The sequence below is a fragment of the Bison bison genome, unplaced genomic scaffold (assembly GCF_000754665.1).
Source record: "Bison bison bison isolate TAMUID 2011002044 unplaced genomic scaffold, Bison_UMD1.0 scf7180017864243, whole genome shotgun sequence".
Classification (NCBI taxonomy): domain Eukaryota; kingdom Metazoa; phylum Chordata; class Mammalia; order Artiodactyla; family Bovidae; genus Bison; species Bison bison.
The window spans coordinates 2,352,837-2,375,207 of NW_011494815.1; the positions used below are offsets into that span (position 1 = coordinate 2,352,837).

General features: G+C 48.6%; 1 protein-coding gene across 2 annotated transcripts in view; it reads left to right on the plus strand.

Moving 5' to 3' along the window:
* CORO2A (coronin, actin binding protein, 2A) overlaps positions 1-22,371 on the plus strand; it is a 65,851-nt gene that overhangs the window by 37,855 nt on the left and 5,625 nt on the right. For both annotated transcript variants that reach the window (XM_010847048.1, XM_010847049.1), the window contains 7 exons: positions 2,526-2,726; positions 15,201-15,317; positions 16,259-16,408; positions 18,886-19,065; positions 19,771-19,887; positions 20,588-20,692; positions 21,417-21,513. In XM_010847048.1, coding sequence (XP_010845350.1) covers positions 2,526-2,726; positions 15,201-15,317; positions 16,259-16,408; positions 18,886-19,065; positions 19,771-19,887; positions 20,588-20,692; positions 21,417-21,513 — 967 coding nt within the window. The remainder of the gene's footprint in view (positions 1-2,525; positions 2,727-15,200; positions 15,318-16,258; positions 16,409-18,885; positions 19,066-19,770; positions 19,888-20,587; positions 20,693-21,416; positions 21,514-22,371) is intronic.

Sequence of the window (22,371 nt, forward strand, 5' to 3'; positions counted from 1 at the left end):
AAGACAATCTATCGGACTTATTTCTCTCAGGACCTGGTGTAGAGAAGAGCCATGTGGCTCCTTAGCAAATGGTGGCATTTGTCTTACAGGCACTGAGTACATAAATCCCTTTTTGATTCTGTTGCCCGAGTCGAATTGACAGCTAGGAAGCTCAGACACAAATCCCCCAGGCCCACCTCCTCTGTGTACAGGATCGGGCAACCCACATTCATAGCTTTGCTCCCTCTACATTCCTAGTGATCTCTTTTTTCCTGCATTATCCCTCTGTCCCTATTTCCTCACCAAGGCTTTTCCTTTTTATTTCCTTCTATCTGTGTTCTCTCTATTTCTGTAAGGCTTCTCGCATCCTTTCTGGGATCAAATGGGCATTAATTAAGCAGCCCCTGCATTCTGTGCTGCTTCCCGTAGCTCTGGCAAATACCACCAGGGTTTTGGGCAAAGCTCCCAAAAGGAGGGTTGAAATGTCTGAGCTTCACAGGACAGACCTGCTGCCATGAGGCTGATGGGCTACCTGGTGCTGTATAAGGGGCTTGGCTCATGTGTCAGGCCCCTGATCACTGTGACCTCCTGAGGTCAACTGCCTAATTTTGTGCCTTTGGACTGAGCACACAGAAGAGCCTCAGGGCAGACCACCCAGGCTGGGTCAGTGCCAGCCCTGTCTTTACCTCTCAGTCAAACATGCCTTTTCCTGAGAAGTGCCTGGGAGCATGGGGTGGGCAAAGCACTGTGCCGGGCATTCTTGGGGCAGCCCCAGGCCTTCCGTTGAGGAACCTGCAAGCTGGTAGAGGAGCCCTGACACCAAACTCCAATTCAGAGCAGGGAGGAGAGACAGAAGAATGAGATCTCTGCTACTCGGTTTGGCTTTGGTGGAGGCCACCTGGGAGCTGGGGTAGAGGAGAGACGAGTACAGACAACCAGGGCCTGGGAAGAGCAAGCCAAGCAGAGGGAAAGACAAGGGTGAAGGCCCAGAGGACTGAAAATGCAGTAGGTACCAGGGAGACTGGGTGGTGTTCTTTATCTGGAAGGTGCCGTTTAGAAGATGAGCAAGAAAAAGGGAATCTTGGAATATGAGGTGGGACCCAAGCTGAGTTTGGCCTTGATCCTATAAAGCAGCAGTGAATGGGGAGCATCAAAGGGAGCTCTGAGGTAGGGGCCTAGGTTGGAGGAATACAGCCAGGCTTGCTGTGCAGAACAGTCCTTCTGGCTGCGTGGGGAGAGAGGGTGGGAGGGCCCAGTGGGTCAGCAAGACCGAGAGGAAGGGGTTTGAACTGAGCAGCAGCAGGGGCAAGAGGAGGCCACATGGCACTGTAGATTTGGCCACTAATGAGCCCTGGGTCCTCTTAAGGCCATTCATGATATAGCCCTGCTTACCCCTCCAGCTTCCGTTCTCCTCATTCACGTCATCCATTTTACATGGACACGTGTGTGTGTGTGTTTATTTTTCTTTTTAGCATCTTGCTAATCTTACGTATATAGCATATATAGTTCTCCAAACATTCCATTTTGGCCTCTGTTTCAGGGCCTTTGCCCAGGCTGTTCCATCTGCCTAGGACACCTTTTCCCCAGCTTACCCTGGTCTAGCTTACATGGCCAATTCCTACTCATCCTTCAAATCACAGCTCACGTGTCACTTCCTCTGAGGGCAGCAAGTCCTCCCTGACTGCCCTGTACAAACCTCCATTATTACCTATGATACACTGGGTCCCCGTGGCCAGCAAGTCCTCCCTGACTGCCATGTACAAACCTCCATTATTACCTATGATACACTGGGTCCCCGTGGCTCAGACTCCCCTAATGGCTCACTCATGGGACTCTTGTCTCCTGTAAGGCTGGGCTCAGGCTTGCTCTCTCCAAACCCCCAGTGTCCGGCACAGGGCCTAGTCGCACTGTGGTGCTCAGTCCATATTGAGTGAACAAATAGAAGACTGGATGAGGAGTGAGGGAAGGCCAAGATGCCTGGATGATAATAGTGCTAGTAATTATTACTATTGAGCAAGGGATCTTAGTGTATCATCTCATTTAATCTCATGATGCATCTGAGACAGATACTTTCTTTATCCCCATTTTATAAATAAGCAAACCAAGACTTCAGAAATTGTTATTTGCCCACCCAACTGGTAAGCGCAGAACTGGAATTGGAACCTCGGGCAGGCTGGCTCCAGAGGATGCAGTGTTAACGCACTTAGCTGGGCTGGGCTCAGTAGGGAGGCTGGGCTGTCTGGTAAGGTGTTGGATAAGGAAAGGAGTGGGGTGAGTTCTCTCCAGTTTTTCTGCTTTTTTGTGTTTGCACTCGAAGGAATGAAAAGCAAACAGGTCAGTAGTACTTGTACACCATCTCACCAGGCCCTTCCAAATAGCCACAATTCTAGCCTTTTCACCTGGGCACCTTTCCTAGCACGCCACTGTCCTCATAGAACTGACCACTGTTCTGCTCACACCCTCACCTTGAGAGGAGGTGAGACTCCGTATGTCCTATTCTCAGTTGGTGAACCTCATGTCTCTTCTGTCCCACTTGTCTCTCACAGATGTCATGGCACCCCCAGTACCGGAGCTCCAAGTTCCGCCACGTCTTTGGCAAACCAGCCAGCAAGGAGAACTGCTACGACTCTGTGCCCATCACCCACAGCGTCCAAGACAATCATTTCTGCGCTGTGAACCCCCACTTCATTGCAGTCGTGACTGAGTGTACTGGTGGGGGTGCCTTCCTCGTCATCCCCTTGCACCAGGTAAGGATGCCTGCTAGGCCCAGACCCAAACAGCTCTCTGGAGGCAGCACAGGACAGAGGGAAAGTAGAAAGAGCCTCAGTTTGGATTCCATACATGGGTTCAAGTCCTAGCCCTGCTGTGTGACCATGAATAAGTCATTTCACCCCTTTCAGTCTTGGTTTCTTCATTGGAAAAGTATTCCTCTCCTGGGATTTCAGCTTCTTGCAATTGTTTAGGACTCCTATGAGGAGTCTTACATTTAGGACTCCACTGCAAATTCATTCCTGAATAACATTAAATGCATTGCCGGGCTCACGAGACATTGGGGAAGTCTCCAAAGCCAGCTCCTCTCTCCAAGAGAGAACAGGACCTTGAGGCGGAATCTAAGTAGGAGAGCTAAGCAGCAAGTGAACAGGAAGAACAGGCTTGTCTTGTGGCAATCGTTGACAGCAAAAGTTGGGACATATGCAATTGCTGATATTTAACAGACTTTGATTCCCAAAATGGCAGTTTCATATAGATTAATTTTAACAGCAGATCTTTTCAGGATCCTGAGTCTCTGCCTTGAGGCAGCATCTCTGAAGGGACTTGGAGGGCTGGTTTTCGGCAGAAGCAGAAAGTTTCTCCAGAGAAAAGTATCTCAGTGTCAACAGGACTCCCACAGATTAAGATTAGGGAAGTTCATAAGCTGAGAGCTACCAAGCATGTAAGTAAGCATGAGTAAGCATCAGCTGAAAAAACAAACAACAGACTTAGAGCCCTAAAGGACTTTAGAAGTTAAAACCACACATAAAACGGATTCATAGATCACGTTTTCTGATCCCAATGCAGTTGAGTTAGAAATAAATAACAAAAGAGAAATTTTAAACTCTCATTCATTTAGAAGTTTAAAAACACCTTTCTAGGGACTTCCCTGGTGGTCCATTGGTTAAGACTCCATGTTTCCACTTCAGGGGGCACAGGTTCAATCACTGGCCAGGGAACTAAGATTCCACAAGCCGATCAGCCTGGCCAAAAAAAAATAATAATAATAAATAAAAACACCTTTCTAAACAACTTCTAGATCAAAGAAGAAATCAAAATGGAAATTTAAGAATACTTGGACATGAATGAAAATGAAATATATCAGTAAAATTATGGGGATGCAGGGAAGTGGTGTTTCAAGGGAAATTTGCAGTACTAATGCTTATATTGGGCTTCCCAGGCAGTTCAGTGGTAAAGAATCTGCCTGCCAATGCAAGAGTCACAGGAGACGTGGGTTTGATCCCTGAGTTGGGAAGTTCCCCAGGAGGAGGAAATGGCAATCCACTCCAGTATTCTTGCCTGGAGAATCCCACGAACAGAGGAGCCTGGCGGGCTTCAGTCCTTGGGGTTGCAAAGAGTCAGACACGACTGGAGTAACTGAGCATGCACACACACAGAATTCAGTACCCATTCATGATCAAAATAAAAATTCTTTGCAAACTAGGAAAAGGGATCTTCACTAACATAGGACACAGAATTTTTTTTTAATTTATGTATTTTCTGCTGTGCTCAGTTGCCGTGCATGGGCTTTTCTCTAGTCACGGTGCTCGGACTTCTCATTGCAGTGGCTTCTCTTGTTGCAGAGCACGGGCTCTAAGGCTCACAGGCTCAATGGTTGTGCTGCATTTGGCTTAGTTGCTCTGCAGCATGTGGGATCTTCCCAGATCAGGGATTGAACCCGTATCTCCTGCTCTGGCAGGTGGATTCTTTACCACTGAGCCACTAGGGAAGTAGCACCACAGCCTCTCCTGTCCCACCCCACCTGGCTCTTGTCTTCTAGGAAACAGAATTTTTTAAACTTTTTGTTTTGAAAGACTCTCAACCCTACAGAAAATTTGCAAAAATAGTTGAATAAATGATTATCCTTCACCAAGATTCACTGGTTGTTAAGATTCTGCCAAATTTACTTTTTGTCTTTTTTTAATATCGTTCTCTCTGTATGTGTGTATAAAAAAATTTTATTTCTGGTCAAGTCTAACCCAGGATCATGCATTATATTTAGTTGTCAGTTTACTCATTAGACTAGTCTACTTCATTTCATAATATTGACATTTTAAAGCTGTAAAGCCCAGCTGTTTTGAAGGATGTTGCTAAACTTGAATTTGACCTATTGTTTTCTTGTGATTAGATTCATGTCATACGTTTTTGGCAAGAATATTAAATAAGTGATGTTGTATCCTCAGTTCATTATGTCGTATGACCCATGGTCAGGGAACTAACACCCCCCCAAAAAAAAGAATATAAAAGGTGCTGGCCTGCATAGTAAGACTAGAAAAATAAGTTAAAGGTATAAGGATTGAAAAGGAAGAGATAAAACCATATTGTTTACTGATGTGATTGTCTACATAGAAAACCAGAAGAACATAGAGTCAAATTACTAGGAAAAATAATCCGTGTTTGGAAGGTGTCTGGATGAAAAATCAGAATCCAAGTCAGAATTGCATTTTTACATAACAAGAGTGCTTAGAAAAATGTAAATATTTCCAGTAGAATGAGAAGAGTAAATACCCAGGAATTAATAAGCAACACTGAATAGGAGAAAATTACAGAGCATCATTGACAGGCTAATAATGATGACCTAAGTAAATGGAAATGTATGCCATGTTCATGAATAGTCACTTTTCCCCCCTCCTCCAAATGTCCAGAGCATTCTCCTTTTTATTATATGCTCCATAGCACATTGCTTTCTTAGGATACCATGCTCTGAGTGCTTTGAATCAGAGTCACTTGTGTTCTTCTGGTAGTACTTCTTAATGTACTTGCAATGTGGGAGGAGTTGGGGAGAACCAATACTTGGCTTACCCATATATCACCCGGTGGGCACACACAGTTGATACTTATAAACTTTCATTGATTGAACAGATCTGTTCTCTGTTTCTATACATTTGCTTTTTAAGAATATCATACAAACGGAACCATACACTATGTAGCCTTTCGGGCTTAACTTTTTTCGTTCAGTGAATTCTCTGGAGATCCATCCAGGTTGTTGTATGTATCAATTGCTTATTCTTTTTTATTGCCGAGTAGTAGTCTGTAGTCGCGAAGAGTTGGACATGACTGAGCGACTTCACTTTCACTTTTCACTTTCATGCATTGGAGAAGGAAGTGGCAACCCACTCCAGTGTTCTTGCCTGGAGAATCCCAGGAATGGGGGAGCCTAGTGGGCTGCTGTCTATGGGGTCGCACAGGGTCGGACACGACTGAAGCGACTTAGCAGCAGCAGTATTCTGTGGTGTGGTTGCCCAGTTTGTTGAACCCTTGGCTGTTGAAGGCCGTCTGGACTGTTTCCAGTTTGGAGCTGTTAGGAATGAAACTGCTATAAACATTTGTGTACAGGTTTCTGTGTGCACATAAGTAAATTCCATTTTTCTGGGATAAATGCCTAGGAGTGCAATCTCTGGATCATAAAGTAGTTACATGTTCCATTTTATAGGAAACTGCCAAGCTATTTTCACAAATAGTTTTATAGCATAAGTAAAGTATTACATGGAACATAACTTCTAAAAAGTCCTTTGCTGTTTATCTGAAATTCAAATTTTACCAGGTATCCTCTTTTTATTTGTTAAGTCTGGCGTCTCTACTCCCAGGTGATGCCAATGCTGCTGTTTTTCAGCAGCTAGGCTCTATTCTAGTTCTTTATTTTTTTATCATTACAAAAAGAATTTTCAAACACAAAGGTAGGTAAAAACAATATCGTAAACTCTTCACACCCAGATTCAAGAATTTTGAAGACTTTGTCATGCTTGCTTCATCCATCCCTTTTTTTTTTCCTGAAATATTTTAAAGCAAAGCCCAGACTGTCATTTTACCCCCACAGAGTTCAGTTTGCAATTCTATAAAATAATAACATTTTCTGTTATTGACATAACAGAATGTGACATAACAAATGTGGTTTTTCTGACATAACCACAATGCCAGGATCACAGCAATTTCCTATTATGTGAAAAAGCCCCTGATTGCCTCATAAATGCCTCTTTGCTCCTGGTTTGTTTGAATCAGCATCAAGAAGGTCCACACATTGCATCTGGTTGACATTTTCTTAAGTAACCACATCCAGTGTGACGGAGCAGGAGGGAGAGGCTGAGAGAGGAAAAGGACCCTTGCTGGTCCCATGGTGCCGTGCTTACCTGGGCAGACAGGCCTGCAGGCCCTTTTCCATGTGGTCAGCAGGACCAGAGCTTACACTGCACCTTTATTAGCCCATTTTATGGGACGTATTGCCCCATTATATGGATAAGGATGCCGAGGCTCAGGGAGCTGACTGTCTGAAGGACCCTGAGCAGGAACGGTGTGGACCCAGACCTGGACATGGTCTTGGGGCCCCACTCTCATTCAGCCGACCTGCACGCCTGAGTTTTGGCTCTGGTTTACATCGGTTCCTTGTCAGTTACCAGGGTTTAAGTCCCATCCAGGCACAGAGAACGTCAGTAAAGGAAGAAAGGAAGGGACAAGCTAGCGAACTCCTTATTTTAGCACAGGATCGGAAGATTCCTGGCTTTACCACCATGTATGGGATTTATTCTCAGAAGGGCCAGGCTGCCCCATGTGGTGTCAGGTGTCCCGAAGGGAGTGACTCCACAGTCCCTTTCTTCCACCCTGTGACCCAGGGTGAACCCATTGCAGGGTGGCGCTGGCAGCCTAGGCAACCAAGAGCTGCGCTCAGGGAACAAAGGCTCAGTGGGGAGGTCTGGGGACACGCCCGCCCTGAGCCTGGGGGACATGCCAGGCTGGGCTTTGGACCCTGGCACCAGGCCTATGGCAGACCCACCTGATCAGATGGGAGGTGGACTTTGCTATGAGGTGTGGAGGTCGGGAAGAATGCCAGTAAGAACAGGCAGAGCTCTGGGGTCAAGCCCTGCAGCACCGCTGGGAGTAGACCAGGCCAGAGGAGCGCATGGGCTTGGGGGGCCAAAGGGACGCATGGTGAACAGGTGCCTGGGAGCAGGGGGAGGGGAGCACTTCACTGCTGTGCTCTTGAAGGCCAGCCAGACCCTGCTTAAGCCTGTGTCATGCCATGTCACTCCTAGGACCCACCCCCTCTCCCATTGCCTGCACACAAAGTCCTGCCTTTCTCACCAGAACTCTTGATCCACATCCCAGCTGACGCTGTAAGCCTCAGAGCCCTCCACAGCATACACCTGTTCCCTCCATACTCAGGTTCCCCTTCTAGAAATGTAGAGATGCAGGGTGTGTGCTAGACTATTTTACTGTTTTTCTTTGGGGGAGAAAGTCTCTTCCAGTTCTAAGAGTCTGTTCAGCCTGGAACAGAGCTGGCCTGGGACCAGGGAGGTGGCATGGGGTGGAGGTGTCCTTGGGGGTCCAAAGGACAGAGCTGAAACCAGAAGTGGAGAGTAAGGGGAGTAGGGAGGGCCACAGGGAGGCTATACTAAGTTCCGAGTAAGAAGTGTTTGCTCACAGTTTGTAACAAGTTCTGAAAGTGAAATAAGCCACCTAGCAGGGACATGGGCTCCCCACCTCTGGAGGTGACCAAGCTAGGTTATCAGATAGCCTCCACTGTTCACCACTTCCAGCCCTGGGTGTGGGCTTCTACAGTGGACCCTCCCCAGGCTCATCTGTGCATGTGAGAGGAGGACTGATGAATGATGCATTCCCTAAATCTTCCTGGGAACATACATGATTTGCATTTTAGCAGCACGTGTATTCACAAGATTAGGGAACACTCCTGTCATCTTTTCCCTGCTCAGCTGTTTCCTCTGGGCAGCGCTCTGACTAAGTCTCACCGACTCTAGTTAGGACACATCTCATCTGTCCACTTGTCCATCTCTCCATGTGCATCTCTTTCTATGCAAGGTGACCTGTCCCCTCTTGTCTGGACTTCTCTACCTTCCTACCCATTAGTCTACCTTTCCTCCTGTTTGCTTTACAATCTCTCTGCTTGAAACCTATCTGTGTATGGCCCAGCCTTTCTGACTTGCAATGCTTCCCCTTCATCCTAGTTTGGTCAAAGTCTTTAAGCCCCAATTCAAAGGCATCCTCCTCCAAGAAGCCTTCTTTGATTGACCCCCCCCAGGGCATTTCTTCTGCCTATGAGCCCTGAGTACAACTATATCTTGCCTCCTCCACAAGTTGGCGGCTCCTGGAGGGCACAGATCATGAGTAATTCATCTTCTGCCGCCACTTGCATGGGACATAAGATCTGGCACATAGTAGGTCCTCACTGAAAGGCCTGCATGATGTGATGATAACTATGGTGTGAGGATAGCAAGAGACAGACCATGAGTGAGAGAAAGCATTCCCAGTTCTCACGGCTTTGCCGTGGTTGGAGTGGCTCTGATTATCAACCCTTGCTATCCCCAGCTTCTGCGTTCTCAATGGGGATTCTTGCACTGCTTCCTGGGGTGGCTGGAGGGAAATTAAATAATTGAGCAGAGCCCCTAGCACAGGGCCTCGCACATAAATGACTCCTGAAATTATAGTTCCTAAAGAAAAATACTTGCAAACATGTTCCTTATAGATGTAATAATGTACTTGAGTGCATTTACTGAGGACACCTTGGCCTCACTAAGTACATCCTGGCCCCTGCAAAGTACTGAGCAACAATAAAGCTGGGTAATTGTGATTAGTTCTGATGAACTTACATTAGTGAATTTCCTGAAAGCTCACCATGTACCAGGTAGAGTCTTTTTTTTTTTTTCATTTGGTCATGCCACACAGCTTGTGGGAACTTAGTTTCCCAACCAGGAAACGAACCCTGGCCTTGGCCATGAAACCTCTGAGTCCTAACCACTGGACCACCAGGGAATTCCCAAGACAGAGTCTTAAGCACTGTATGTGTATGAACTCATTTAATCCTCACATCCGCCCTGAGATTCTACTACTGTTGCCACTTTGTAGATGAGAAAACTGACCGAGAGGCAGGTTCCCTGTGAGCCCTAAGGTCACGACAGTAACCCCACAGCCTCTCCTGTCCCACCCCACCTGGCTCCTGCCTTCTGGGTCCTACCGTCCCGTCCACTCCATCTGCCCCGGTACAGCCCCTCAGAGACTCGGAGGTGCTGTCTCTCCAGGCTGAGCAGCTCCCTGGCGTCTAGGAGGAGGACAGGTGTGTCTCCTCTGATTTAGAGTCTGTGCTGTGTGCGCTAAGTCACTTCAGTCGTGTCCGACTCTCTGCAACCCTATGGACCATAGCCCTCCAGGGTCCTCTGTCCATGGGGATTCTCTAGGCAAGAATACTAGAGTGGGTTGCCATGCCCTCCTCCAGGGGATCTTCCTAAGGGATCGAACCCACATCTCTTACATCTCCTGCATTGGCAGGCAGGTTCTTTACCCCTAGCACCACCTGGGAAGCCTCCATTTAGAGCCTACACACGCACACACGCACGCACGCACATCCATAAATCAGAGTCCTGTCCTTGGCTGACTGCTGGCCTAATGGGCTGAAAGGCAGCAATGGCCTCTGGATTATAAATATCCCTGTCCTGACAGGGCTTTTAGCAGCCTGGTCAATAGCCCATCAGACTGGCTAATGTCTATTAATGTGGGTCCTCCCACAGAAACCCTCTTAGGCACAGGGCCGACCAGCCTCTGGGGACCACCTGCCATCCTTTGTTCACTAAGAAGGAAGAGAAGCTGTGTGGGGCTGGGGCCTCTGCTCTTGGAGGCCTGGGAGGAGTGCCCACCAGAGCCAGGCCTGGCTCTCAGGTACCTCCGAGTCTGAGGCTCACAGAGCTGGAGTCTGGAGTCTGGAGTCTGAACGGGGCTCCTGGGCACATTGCCTCCAGTCAGCCAAGGCCAGGGACAATCAGCTCTCTCGAGAAACCTTTCTCAGGGCAGAAACTGGGGCTTGGCCTGGGCCAGAGTGCAGAGATCAAGGCCTTGAGAGCACCTGGGTAGGCCACAGCCAAAGACAGTGCTGCTGACTGCTTTGGCCCTTTGGCCCAGGAAATGATCCAAGAGAAGGGAAAGGCTGTGTGCAGGAAGGGGGTCAGGACACTGACTCAGACAGGGCTGGTGCTCCCTCAGACCACAGTGAATATGCCACAGGCTCGCCCTGGGCTCCAGCCCAACTCTGCCCTTCACCTTCCCCACGACCCTGGGCAAGTTCCTCCTCCAGCCTGGGCGTGGGCGTGGGGGTGGGGGGTGGTCAGTGATCCATTAGTAATGCCTGCCACAGGTGCATGCCAGTTGAGCTTTGCTGTGTTTTTTACCATTCCTGATCGCAGAGCCCCTCAGACACTGCAGTTTTATCAGAAATTTTTAGCTAATCCTGCAAGGACCTGATCTTTTCAGAAAGTCTGTAGTCTTGTCTTAAATATCTTTTTTAAAAAAAAATTATTTATTTTTAATTGAAGGATAATTGCTTTACAATGTTGTGTTGGTTTCTGCCATAGATCAACATGAATCAGCCATAGGTATACACGTCCCCTCCCTCTTGAACCTCCCTCTTAAATACCTTTCTATTGCAAAATTTTACACAGTTTTTATAGTTTAGAAAAAAAATTTTAAGATACAGAGGATGATTTTTAAAAAGCCACACCCGTTTAGCTCACCATATAGAGATAACCATGAATAACAGTTTGATGCATTTCCTTCCAGTCTTTTTTCCTCAACTTTAGTGTACATGTGTGGGACTTCCCTGGCTGTCCAATGGTTAGGACTCTGTGCTTCCAATGCAGGGGATGTGGGTTCCATCTCTAGTCAGGGAGGAACTAAGATCCCTCATTCCAAGAGGCACAACCAAAAACTTTTATAAAAAAAATATATATATATATATATACATGTATATATACACATACGTAGATGTATGTGTATGTCGGCAACCCACTCCAGTATTCTTGTCTGGAGAATCCCATGGACAGAGTAGCCTGGCAGGCTACAGTACCTAGGGTCACAAAGAATCGGACACGACGGAAGCAACTTAGCACGCATGCATGTGCGTGTACACACACATGTACATATAATAAAAGCTCTTATTTGAGCACTTACTATAGGAGATCACTGTTGGACTTTTCAGCTACAGTACATCATTTTACCCTCATCACCCTGCAAGGAAGAGATTATTAGTCATCTTTTAGGACAGTAGAGAATGACGTAGTGGCTGGAGCGATGGTCCCATGGAGACCTGAGCTGGGCCTGTGGGTGCAGAGATCTCTTTGCAGGGCCCTCCCTCCAGGTGCTGCCTTCTGCTCTCTTCCCTGCCCGGGGGCCCGTTTTCTTCATCCAAGAAGAAGGCTAAACCATCTGAAAGAAATTGATCTTTTGCTCACCTCCTCACACAGCACTATCAAATGACACATCCGAAGCTTTTATTTTCCCTCTCTCTCTCTGAATGTCTGTTGTTGTTTAGTCGCTCAGCAATGTCCACTTCTTTGCAGCCCCATGGACTGCAGCATGCCAGGCTCCCCTCTCTTTTACTATTTCCCAGAGTTTGTTCAGATTAATGTCCATTGTGTTGGTGATACTATCCAACCATCTCATCCTCTGCCACCTTTCTCCTATTGCCTTCAATCTTTCCCAGCCTCAGGATCTTTTCCAATGTATGTGAAAGTACTTTTTTATTTTCTAAACCCTTTGATGGTAAGTTACCTATATCTTTTCCCTTTATCCTTAAATACTAGTATGTTTCCTAAAAATAGGAATTTTTTCTTACATACCCACAGTACATTGTCAAATTCACTCAGTTGAGCTTTACAATACTTTTATCTACCATTCAAGTCCCAATTTGTCAAATAATGTGCTTTATAGAGTTCCCTCTCCTGGAAGGGATCCAGTCTAGGGAGAGATGTCTAAGACTCTTTCCCAAGGAATGAGATCAGAATTGGGCAGAGGATTTCTGAAGGGGAGCCTGGGACCATGGCCTGTTTTCAGAGCTAAGATGCATGAACCAGAGGCTCACGTGTCTGTCTCCTAGTTTGCCAGAGTAATAGGATGTCCTATGTCTGTAGTCACGGCAGCTGCCCTCTCTGTAGCCCTAGGAGGCAAAGCCATAGAGCGTCCCTGGTCTTTGCTTCCTCTCCCTTGGGCATGGTCTCAGGACATCCCACAAGAGTGCAGGGGGCTCTGCAGAGTTGGGCAGGTGAGGGAAGAAGAGCCTGTGGGTGTTCCCTGAGTTCACTCTGTCCATGAAAATACATTTTTAAATGTCCCCGAGACTATTAGTTGTGTGAGGTCAAGTACTGCGTCTCATATTCACCCAGCACTTTGCATTGGGCCTGTCCTCCAGGCTCCTTGTAATAATCTGCCAGATGGGTGGGTGTCAGCCAGTTTTCTTCTCCCCTGTCTCCTTCCCTTAGATATAAGGGTGGAGCCTTCCGGTGGGCGGGCTCTAACACCTGAGGCTGGGCAGCGGATGTGGGCGGTGTCTGCGTTGGCAGGCAGAGGGCGTTCTGGGCCCTGTACTGCCAGGGCCATGCAGTGTGATGCGTAAAATCAGTGTGTTGGTCCCTGCCAGCTGCCAGCTTCTGTGCTTGAACTGGTGTAGTTTTCTTATGACCCAAGAGTTCTCCGCTGCAGGGCTGTGAAACTTGTGTGTCCTCCCAGCCCCTAGACAGGAATTCTCGGCAGGAAAGAGGGGAAGGGAGGAAATGCCCTTTCTTTTTTCTTTTTTTGATTCATGTATTTTTGGCTGTGCTGGGTCTGCGTTGCCGCGCAGGCTTTTCTGCGGTGGATGGGGGCTACTCTCTAGCTGCAGTACGCAGGCTCCTCATTGTGGTGGCTTCTCTGGTTGTGGGGCACAGGCTCTAAGGGTGCACAGGCTTTAGTAGTTGGAGCTCCCTGGCCCTAGAGCACCAGCTCAGTAGTTGTCGTGCACGGCCTCAGTTGCTCCATGGCATATGGGATCTTCCCGGATCAGGGATTGAACCTGTGTCTCCTGCATTGGCAGGTGGATTCTTATCCACTGTGCCCCAGGAAAAACCCACCCTTTCTTTTTAATTGAAGTATAACTCATATGCTTCCCCTGTGGATCAGCTGGTAAAGAATCCACCTGCAATCTGGGAGACCTGGTTCGATCCCTGGGTTGGAAAGATCCCCTGGAGAAGGGAAAGGGTACCCACTCCAGTATTCTGGACTAGACAATTCCATGGACTGTATAGTCCATGGGGTCGCAAAGAGCTGGACATGACTGAGCGACTTTCACTTTCATAACTCACATACTGTAAAATTCACCATTTAACTGTATAATTCAGTGGGTTTTAGATATTCACATGCTGTGTAACCATCACCACTAATTTGAAAATAACTTCATCACCCCCAGAAACCCCATACCCATTAGCAGTCACTCCCCATGCCCTAGGCAACCACTAGTCTGCTTTCAGTCTCTATGGATTAACTATTTTGGATTTTTGTTATTGTTGTCACACCTAGAAGCTTCTGGGATCTTAGTTCCCCAACTTGAGACATGCCCAGGCCCCCAGCAGTGAAAACGCAGAGTCCTGACCACTGGACAGCCAGGGAATTACCGCTATCTTGGACTTCTCACATGTATCAGTCAGGGTTCAGAATTCTAGGTACCAGGGAGTGTGCTTCTTTGCTCAAGCAGCAGAACCACATCTGGTAGATCATCTAAGCAGATCATGCAATATGTGGCTCTTTATGTCTGGTGTCTGTCAGCTAGCATGATGTTTTCAGTGTTCACCCACGTTGTAGCCTGTGCCCGTACTTCCTTCCCTTTTTTGAACGTATTTCATTTTATGAATATACTGGGGCTTCCTGGGTGGCTCAGCGATAAAAGAATCTGCCTGCAATGCAGGAAACGCAGGTTCTTATCCCTGGGTTGGGAAGATCCCCTGGAGGAGGAAATGACAACCCACTCCAGTACTCTTCCCTGGAGAATCCCACGGACAGAGGGGCCTAGTGGGCTATAGTCCACGGGGTCGGAAAGAGTTGGACATGACTTCATTCCCTTTTTTGAAAAATACTGCATTGTATGAATACACTACGGTTTTATATATCCATTTATCCATTTATGGACATTTGGGTTGTTTCCACCTTTGGGCTATTTTGAATAATGCTGCTGTGAACATTGGTGTACCATTTTTTTTGTAGACGTATGTCTTTATTTCTCTCGGGGCTGTACCTAGGAGTGAATTATGGGGTCATACAGTAACTCTGTTTAACCTTTTGAGGAGCTGCCAGACTGTTTTCCTCCGTGGCTGCACCATTTCTGCATTCCTGCCAGCAGTATATGAAGAGAAATGTCCTTTTATTAAACACCTACCGTGTGCTAGACATTTGCGCTGGACCCTTCCCATCCCTCACCTCCTATGACCCTCACTCGAACTCTCTGAAATATCTATTACTGCCTCCATTTTCCTGAGGCTCCGAGAGGTGTTGTGACTCCCCCAGGATCACACCGGGATTAGTGGTAAGTCCTGGATTCACTACTAGCTCTGCCCTCTACATCTTCCTGTCCACTCAGTGACTGCTGGCTGCCCTAGTGACTCTCCTCCAGATGCTAAAGTGGAATTAGCCGCATCCTCTCCTCAACCTCCCTGGGTACTGTTTTACAGACAGGAAAGTTGGACCCCCACTACCCAAAGGTCTGTGGGCACAGAGGGAATGTCTTAGATGTCAAATGGAACCCTTTCAATGATTTTGAGATCGCCTCCTGTTCTGAAGATGCCACGGTGAGTGCTCCTTTCCCGAGAGGAGTGGGGCTGGGGTACAGGGAGATAGAATGGCATCTGGATGCATCTCTGACGCTCCTGACTCCTCCATCCTTGACAAGGTGAGGTCACTGTGTGAGGAGGGCATGAATTAGATAGAAGTTCTGGGCTCCGTGGGACTTGGGGTGCCACCCCTCCTCTCTATGGGCCTCAGTCTCCCCATCTATAAAATGGGCCTAATAGCTCCCAACCATCCAGTGCAGATCAGTGTCATTTCCTGATGGGAATGCACATCTTCTGGGGAAACTATAAAATGCTGTAAAGGGCATTTTTTACTGTGGCTTGAAAATATTATGCCATATAATCTCATAGACAGTGGGGAAGGAAGATCTTACTTAGACGGAAGATTTAAAAGGATAAGACTGGGAGCATTAAATGCCTACCTTCTCACCTTTAGTCTTCCTCTTCTGGGCCATCCAAGGGGGCCTCTCTCACAGAAGGGGTTGGGGGTTGTCCCTGCCCTGTCCTGCTCCAGAGACTGCGCTGGCTTCCCAGTACCCTGAGGATATAGCATAAACCCTTCCTCTTGGCATTCAGAGCTCTCCCCTGAGCCTTTGGGACCACTGTACTCTGAGGGATATTCTCTATAGGCTGAGAGGTGGACTTGCTGTGATCTCCAGCCTGGGAATCAGGTCTATGGCCCATCCACTCACCTACCAGTTAGGATGGCACAGGTTCCCAGAAGCCTGGGCTCATCTCCAGCCCCTGCTTGGGCTGGAGGACCTTGGGAAAGCCCCTGTCCCTCTGAGGAGCCCCAGCTGCCTCTCCACTGAATGACAGGTAGATACAGAGAGACTTGCCCTGGCCCTTCTGCGGGGCAGTGCCAGTGTTGTTGCTCAGGGTTGTCGGGGTACGAGGGGACCCCAGCTAATACTCCCCTTGGGCTATGTCTCTCCTGACAGATTAAAATCTGGGACATCCCCAAGCAGCTGCTGACCAAGAATCTCACAGCCTTCAGGAAGGAGCTGGTGGGCCATGCCCGCAAAGTGGGCCTGGTGGAGTGGCACCCCACAGCTGCCAACATCCTCTTCAGCTCCGGCTACGACTACAAGGTGGGTTTGTGTATTTAGTCTCCTGGGGCTCCCCTGACATAGAACCACACTGGGTGGGTTAAGACAACAGAAATGTATTTCCACAGTTCTGAAGGCCAGAAATCCAAAGTCAAGATGTTAGGAGGGCCATGCTTTCTCCAAAGGCTATAGGGAAGAGTCCTTCTGTGCTTCTTCTAGCTTCTAGGGGCTCCAAGCATTCCTTGGTTCATAGCTGCATCACTGCATTCTGCCTCCATCTTCTGTCTTCTTCTCTGTGTATCTATGTGTCTTCTCTTCTTATAAGGACATCGGTCATTGTAGGGCCCACCCAAATCCAGTATAGCCTCCTTGTATTGATACCTCTTTCAATTCAGTTCAGTTCAGTCGCTCAGTCGTGTCTGACTCTTTGCGACCCCATGAATTGCAGCATGCCAGGCCTCCCTGTCCATCACCAACTCCCGGAGTTCACTCAAACTCACGTCCATCGAGTCGGTGGTGCCATCCAGCTATCTCATCCTCTGTCGTCCCCTTCTCCTCCTGCCCCCAATCCCTCCCAGCATCAGAGTCTTTTCCAGTGAGTCAACTCTTCGCATCAGGTGGCCAAAATATTGGAGTTTCAGCTTTAGCATCAGTCCTTCCAAAGAACACCAGGACTGATCTTTAGAATGGACTGGTTGGATCTCCTTGCAGTCCAAGGGACTCTCAAGAGTCTTCTCCAACACTGCAGTTCAAAAGCATGAATTCTTCGGCGCTCAGCTTTCTTCACAGTCCAACTCTCACATCCATACATGACTACTGGAAAAACCATAGCCTTGACTAGACGGACCTTTGTTGGCAAAGTAATGTCTCTGCTTTTCAATATGCTATCTAGGTTGGTCATAACTTTCTTTCCAGGGAATAAGTGTCTTTTAATTTCATGGCTGCAGTCACCATCTGCAGTGATTTTGGAGCCCCTAAAAATAAAGTCTGATACTGTTTCCACTGTTTCCCCATCTATTTGCCATGAAGTGATGGGATGGGATGTCATGATCTTAGTTTTCTGAATGTTGAGCTTTAAGCCAACTTTTTTCACTCTCCACTTTCACTTTCATCAAGAGGCTTTTTAGTTCCTCTTCACTTTCTGCCATAAGGGTGGTGTCATCTGCATATCTGAGGTTATTGATATTTCTCCTGGCAATCTTGATTCCAGCTTGTGTTTCTTCCAGCCCAGCATTTCTCATGATGTACTCTGCATATAAGTTAAATAAGGAGGGTGACAATACACAGCCTTGACGTACTCCTTTTCCTATTTGGAACCAGTCTGTTGTTCCATGTCCAGTTCTAACTGTTGCTTCCTGACCTGCATATAGGTTTCTCAAGACCTCATTAAATCTGTGAAAACCCTATTTCCAAATAAGGTCATATTCTGAGGTTTCAGGTAGACATAAGTTTTGGTGTGGGACAAATCCATTAGTGTGTTCAATCCATTAGTCTTCCTGGAGGGGGTGAGCTGGACCCTGCTCAGAGCTGCCTCACCCTCCTTCATTGACTGTCAAGTTAGCAAGCTGTGGGCCCTATGGAATGAGAAAATTCACAGCATAGGAGATCTTGATTCTGTTCCCACTCAGTCTCTGACTTGCATTGTGACCTGGGAAAGTCCCTATTCTTCTCTGGGCCTCAGTCTGTACACAAATGGGGTTGATGCCATCATAACTTCTAAACTCTTCCTTTCACAACTCTATAAGGCTTTACAGAGGCACCTCAGAAGCCTCTGTGATGGATAAGAGGGTGGGATGGGAGTGGTTGAAAGGTCCTCTACCCCATTCTGATCAGAAGTGCTCTGTTATCTGTTTAGATAGGGTGTGCTGCTGCTTATGGGCTTCCCTTGTGGCTTAGCTGGTAAAGAATCTGCCTGAATGTGAGAAACCTGGGTTGGGAAATCCCCTGGAGAAGGGAAAGGCTACCCATTCCAGTATTCTGGCCTGGAGAATTCCATGGACTTGTAGTCCATAGGGTGCAAAGAATCAGACATGACTGGGCGCCTTTTACATCACTGCTTATGGTTGTACAGTTTTATCTGTACACAACTCGAGGGGGCTCTGTTCACATCTTGGACTATGGGAATGGGTTGCCCTGGAGCTGTGCACTGCACAGCCTGTGCAGCTAAACACAGCATCCCTTATTAACTGTGCGGTGGAAACTGTTGCTAATGACTGTTTGAAACCCCCTGGATTAGCTGGTTCCCTGGGGTCCTCCCAGCATGGATGTTTCATTGCTCCAAGCAGATGGTGTTTTCTTTTCACTGCTAGACAGCCTGACTGCTGACTTCCCCCTCCTGCCACGTGGCCACTTCAGCGGGCAGATCCATCCTCTCACCTGAGGCCTTTTGGCCAGACTGCCATCTGTGGCTTCCCTCTGGGGATACCATGTTTCACTGCAGCCTGGCTGTCGTGTGACTGTGGGGACTGGGACGGGGCTGGGGGTGGGGCTGGGTTCAGAGCTGGCTCTCTACTGTGCAGGTGATGGTCTGGAACCTGGATTCAAAGGAGTCTGTAATCATGAGCCCCGTGAAGACAATTAACTGTCACCAAGATGTGATCCTTTCCATGTCCTTCAACACCAACGGCAGCCTGCTGGCCACTGCCTGTAAAGACCGCAAGATTCGGGTTTTAGACCCCCGAGCAGGGACCGTCCTTCAGGTTAGTGCTGGGCTGGGGTCCAGCTTGGGATCGGAGGAGCAAGAAGTGGAGTGGGCATGGGGGAAGCATAGGGGCTTCTGAGAACAGAGCAGTAATGCTGTCAGTGTTCTAGCCAAAGTCTTTATGCATGTTATCCCCATCTGTTGGGAGGTGTTGAATATATCATACCCATTTTTCAGATGAGAAGAGTAAGACTTAAGAAAGGCTAAGGGACTTGCCCACACTGAAAGCTGAGACTTGAACCTGGTCTAACTCCAAAGCTGTCAATATGCCTTGGCTTTGTTAAGAGGCATGACATGGAGTCAGGAGACCATAAGGTACCACTGCTATCCACTGTGTGACCTTAGACAAGCGCTTTCTGCTCTCTGAGGCTTTATTTTCTCATCTGCAACAATAGGACATTAGTCCTTCCTCTGGGAAGTTTAAATGAAATAACCCAGGTGACAGTACCCACTTGCATGTAGTGAATGCTCAATAATAATCTTAGCAAAAACATGGAGCTGGGCTGAACTCTGCCCCTGTCTTAATTTAAAAAAAGAACCCGCAACAAAAATAGTGGGAGAGACTTTATGTGGATGGGAAAGATCCAGGAAGGCTTCCTGGAGGTGGTGCCTCTGGAAGGATTCCCCCAGGCAAAGCTGGGATGAGAAAAGAAGGCATTTTGGGTGGAAGCCAAGGAGTCCCTGACCACACATGTCACTCCAGGAAGCCAACTATAAAGGGCACCGGGCCAACAAAGTGCTGTTTCTGGGAAACCTGAAGAAGCTGCTGTCCACAGGCACATCCCGGTGGAACAACCGGCAGATGGCTCTTTGGGACCAGGTGAGTCACCAGAGCAGCCCTACCAATGCCCCTCGCTGCACCCTCCCCAGCACCCCTTAGCCGAGTGCTGCTTCATCTGTTCATTCATGCATTCGCTCACTGACCAAACTGATTGATGACAACCAGGGAGGTGCCAGCAGCCTGATGGCACTCACCCAGACCTTGTGCATCTTGTCATTCGAGGAGGGGGAGGGGTTAGGACTTAGGAGAAGCCTTGATGTCAGGGAGGGGAGGTGGCTGGGCCTGGGACCAGGACTCGGGGTTGGGTGGGAGAAGCAAAGGGCCTTCTGGATGGGAGGAACAGCTGGAGCAAGGACTTAGGATGAAATAGGGAGGCATGTGAGCAAGAAGAGCTGCCTGTTCAACGTGGGTGGGGGTGAGGAAGGGGGTGAAGACCGGGCCAAGCAGTATTGGTTTCAAGGAGCTCTTGTCCAGAGTTGAACAGACTTCTCTATCTCTGAATCTCTTTGCCTCATAGTAGATATAATACAGGAGGAGGAAGGCTGGAATGACATCATGCATATGAGAAGTGATTTGTTAAAGGCAAAATGCCAGCAAGGCAAAAGGAGGTGGTCTGTCTCTCACACACACATACACACATACACACACACAGAGCCCTGGGGCAGGAATTCTTATGTTAGCACCACCAAGGTCCTCAATGAGTGACCCACAGGCCTTCCTGGTCTTCCTTCCTTTGCAGGATGACCTCTCTGTGCCTGTCACAGAGGTGGACCTCGATGGCTCCTCAGGTGTGCTATTTCCCTTCTATGATGCGGACACCAACATGCTCTACGTGGTGGGAAAGGTCAGTCTGGCACAGGAGGGAGGCGCTGCCTGGTCCCACTGGCCTGGGGCCCTTGGAGTGCAAGGCAGGGGCAGGGCCAGGCAAGAGTGGCTGGATCCTCTACCCCTGTGGTGAGCCCCCAGCCCTCTCCCACCTTTCTGGCTCCACAGGAACACCTAGGGCCAGGGCTTTGGCCGGACACCCTGAGCTAGTTGACCGCCCCCTCACCCCGCAATTCTGGGTCCAGATGAGGAGGGACCAGTTGGTGTTTCTTGGCAGGGGGACCCTCGAATTTTGGGCAGAGGGGGTCTTCACCGGGTAGGACTGTCCTGTACTCAGCATCCCTGGCCCCTCACCCCAGTGTCAGGCACAGCAGCCACCCGCCCACCCAGTCATTATGACAATGACAACCCGAAGTGCCCCAGGGGTAAGACCCACTGGATCGTCTCAGGACACTGCACTTTTGACCTTCGTGTGCAGCTCTTGGATGGAGTGGGGTTCAGGTCTGCGCTCCCCAAGCCTCTGCCTTGGAGACACACGGGTGGGCTTTGGGTCATGGTTGGGGGGATTGAGCGTTAAAGTGAGGACCCCCTGCTGCCTTGGTGACCGTTCCCTGGTGTGCCCTGTGTGAGGTGGCTCTGCCGACTCATCACTCATAATGAGCATCAGGTTTCTGAGGTGTGGCAGTGGGGCCAGGCAGGGGGCTTGCGGGACCCAGCCCTGAATGGTACCCTCTCTCCCGCAGGGAGACAGGAACATCCACTACTATGAAATCAGTGCCAACAAACCTCACCTGAACTACCTGATGGAATACCACTCCTATAATCCACAGAAGGGGATCGGTGAGTGTGGGACACGGAGGCCACGGGGGCCTGGGAGACAGGGATGAGTCAGCTGCAGGCCCCGCCCTAAAAGCAGCGCAGGTCAACACTCTGAGTCAATGGGAGCTCTACTTGAGGTATGTGGGATGTTCTCTGGGAGCACGCAGGAAGAAGCCAGGGAGGGCTTCCTGGAGGAGGCAAGACCTGAGGAGCCAAAAGGGAAGCCGAGCAAGGCATGGGGAGAGTATGAAGGTGTCGTAGCTGAAAGTTGAGCAGTTACAACAGTAGCAAGAAGATGGGGGACACTGACCTAAAAGAGGCCCTAGTTCTTAAGTGTGTTTAGGGGTAAGAAACAAAACAAGACAGGATGCAGCTCTGCACCCTCTGCAAGAAACCCACTTATACATAAAGACACAGCTAGATTAAAAGTAAATGGAGAAAGATAAGAGCGTGCTGACATTAATCAAAGGGAAGCTGGAGTCGCTGTATTAAGGGCATCTAGGGGAATTCCCTGGTGGTCCAGCAGGTCACGCTCCGCACTCCCAATGCAGGGGGCCTGGGTTCAATCCCTGGTCGGGCCCCACATGCCGCAACTAAGTGTCCATATGCTACAATTGAGACTCAGTGCAACCTAAATTTTTTTTTTTTTAAGTGGCACAACTTAAATAAATAATTTTTTTTTTTATAAAGACCATGTAGGTTGGGAGCTGTGGGGATAGTGATGGAGGGCCTAGAGCAGAGCACACTTCCTGTAAAAGTCTGGCTAAAATCCTTGAAGATGGAAGGCAAAGTCTGATGGTTCTAACCCCATCTCCCCAGCACAGGGCCTGACCCAATGTAGGACGCTTTGTTGAGGGAAGAACAGTGGGAGGAGGGTGG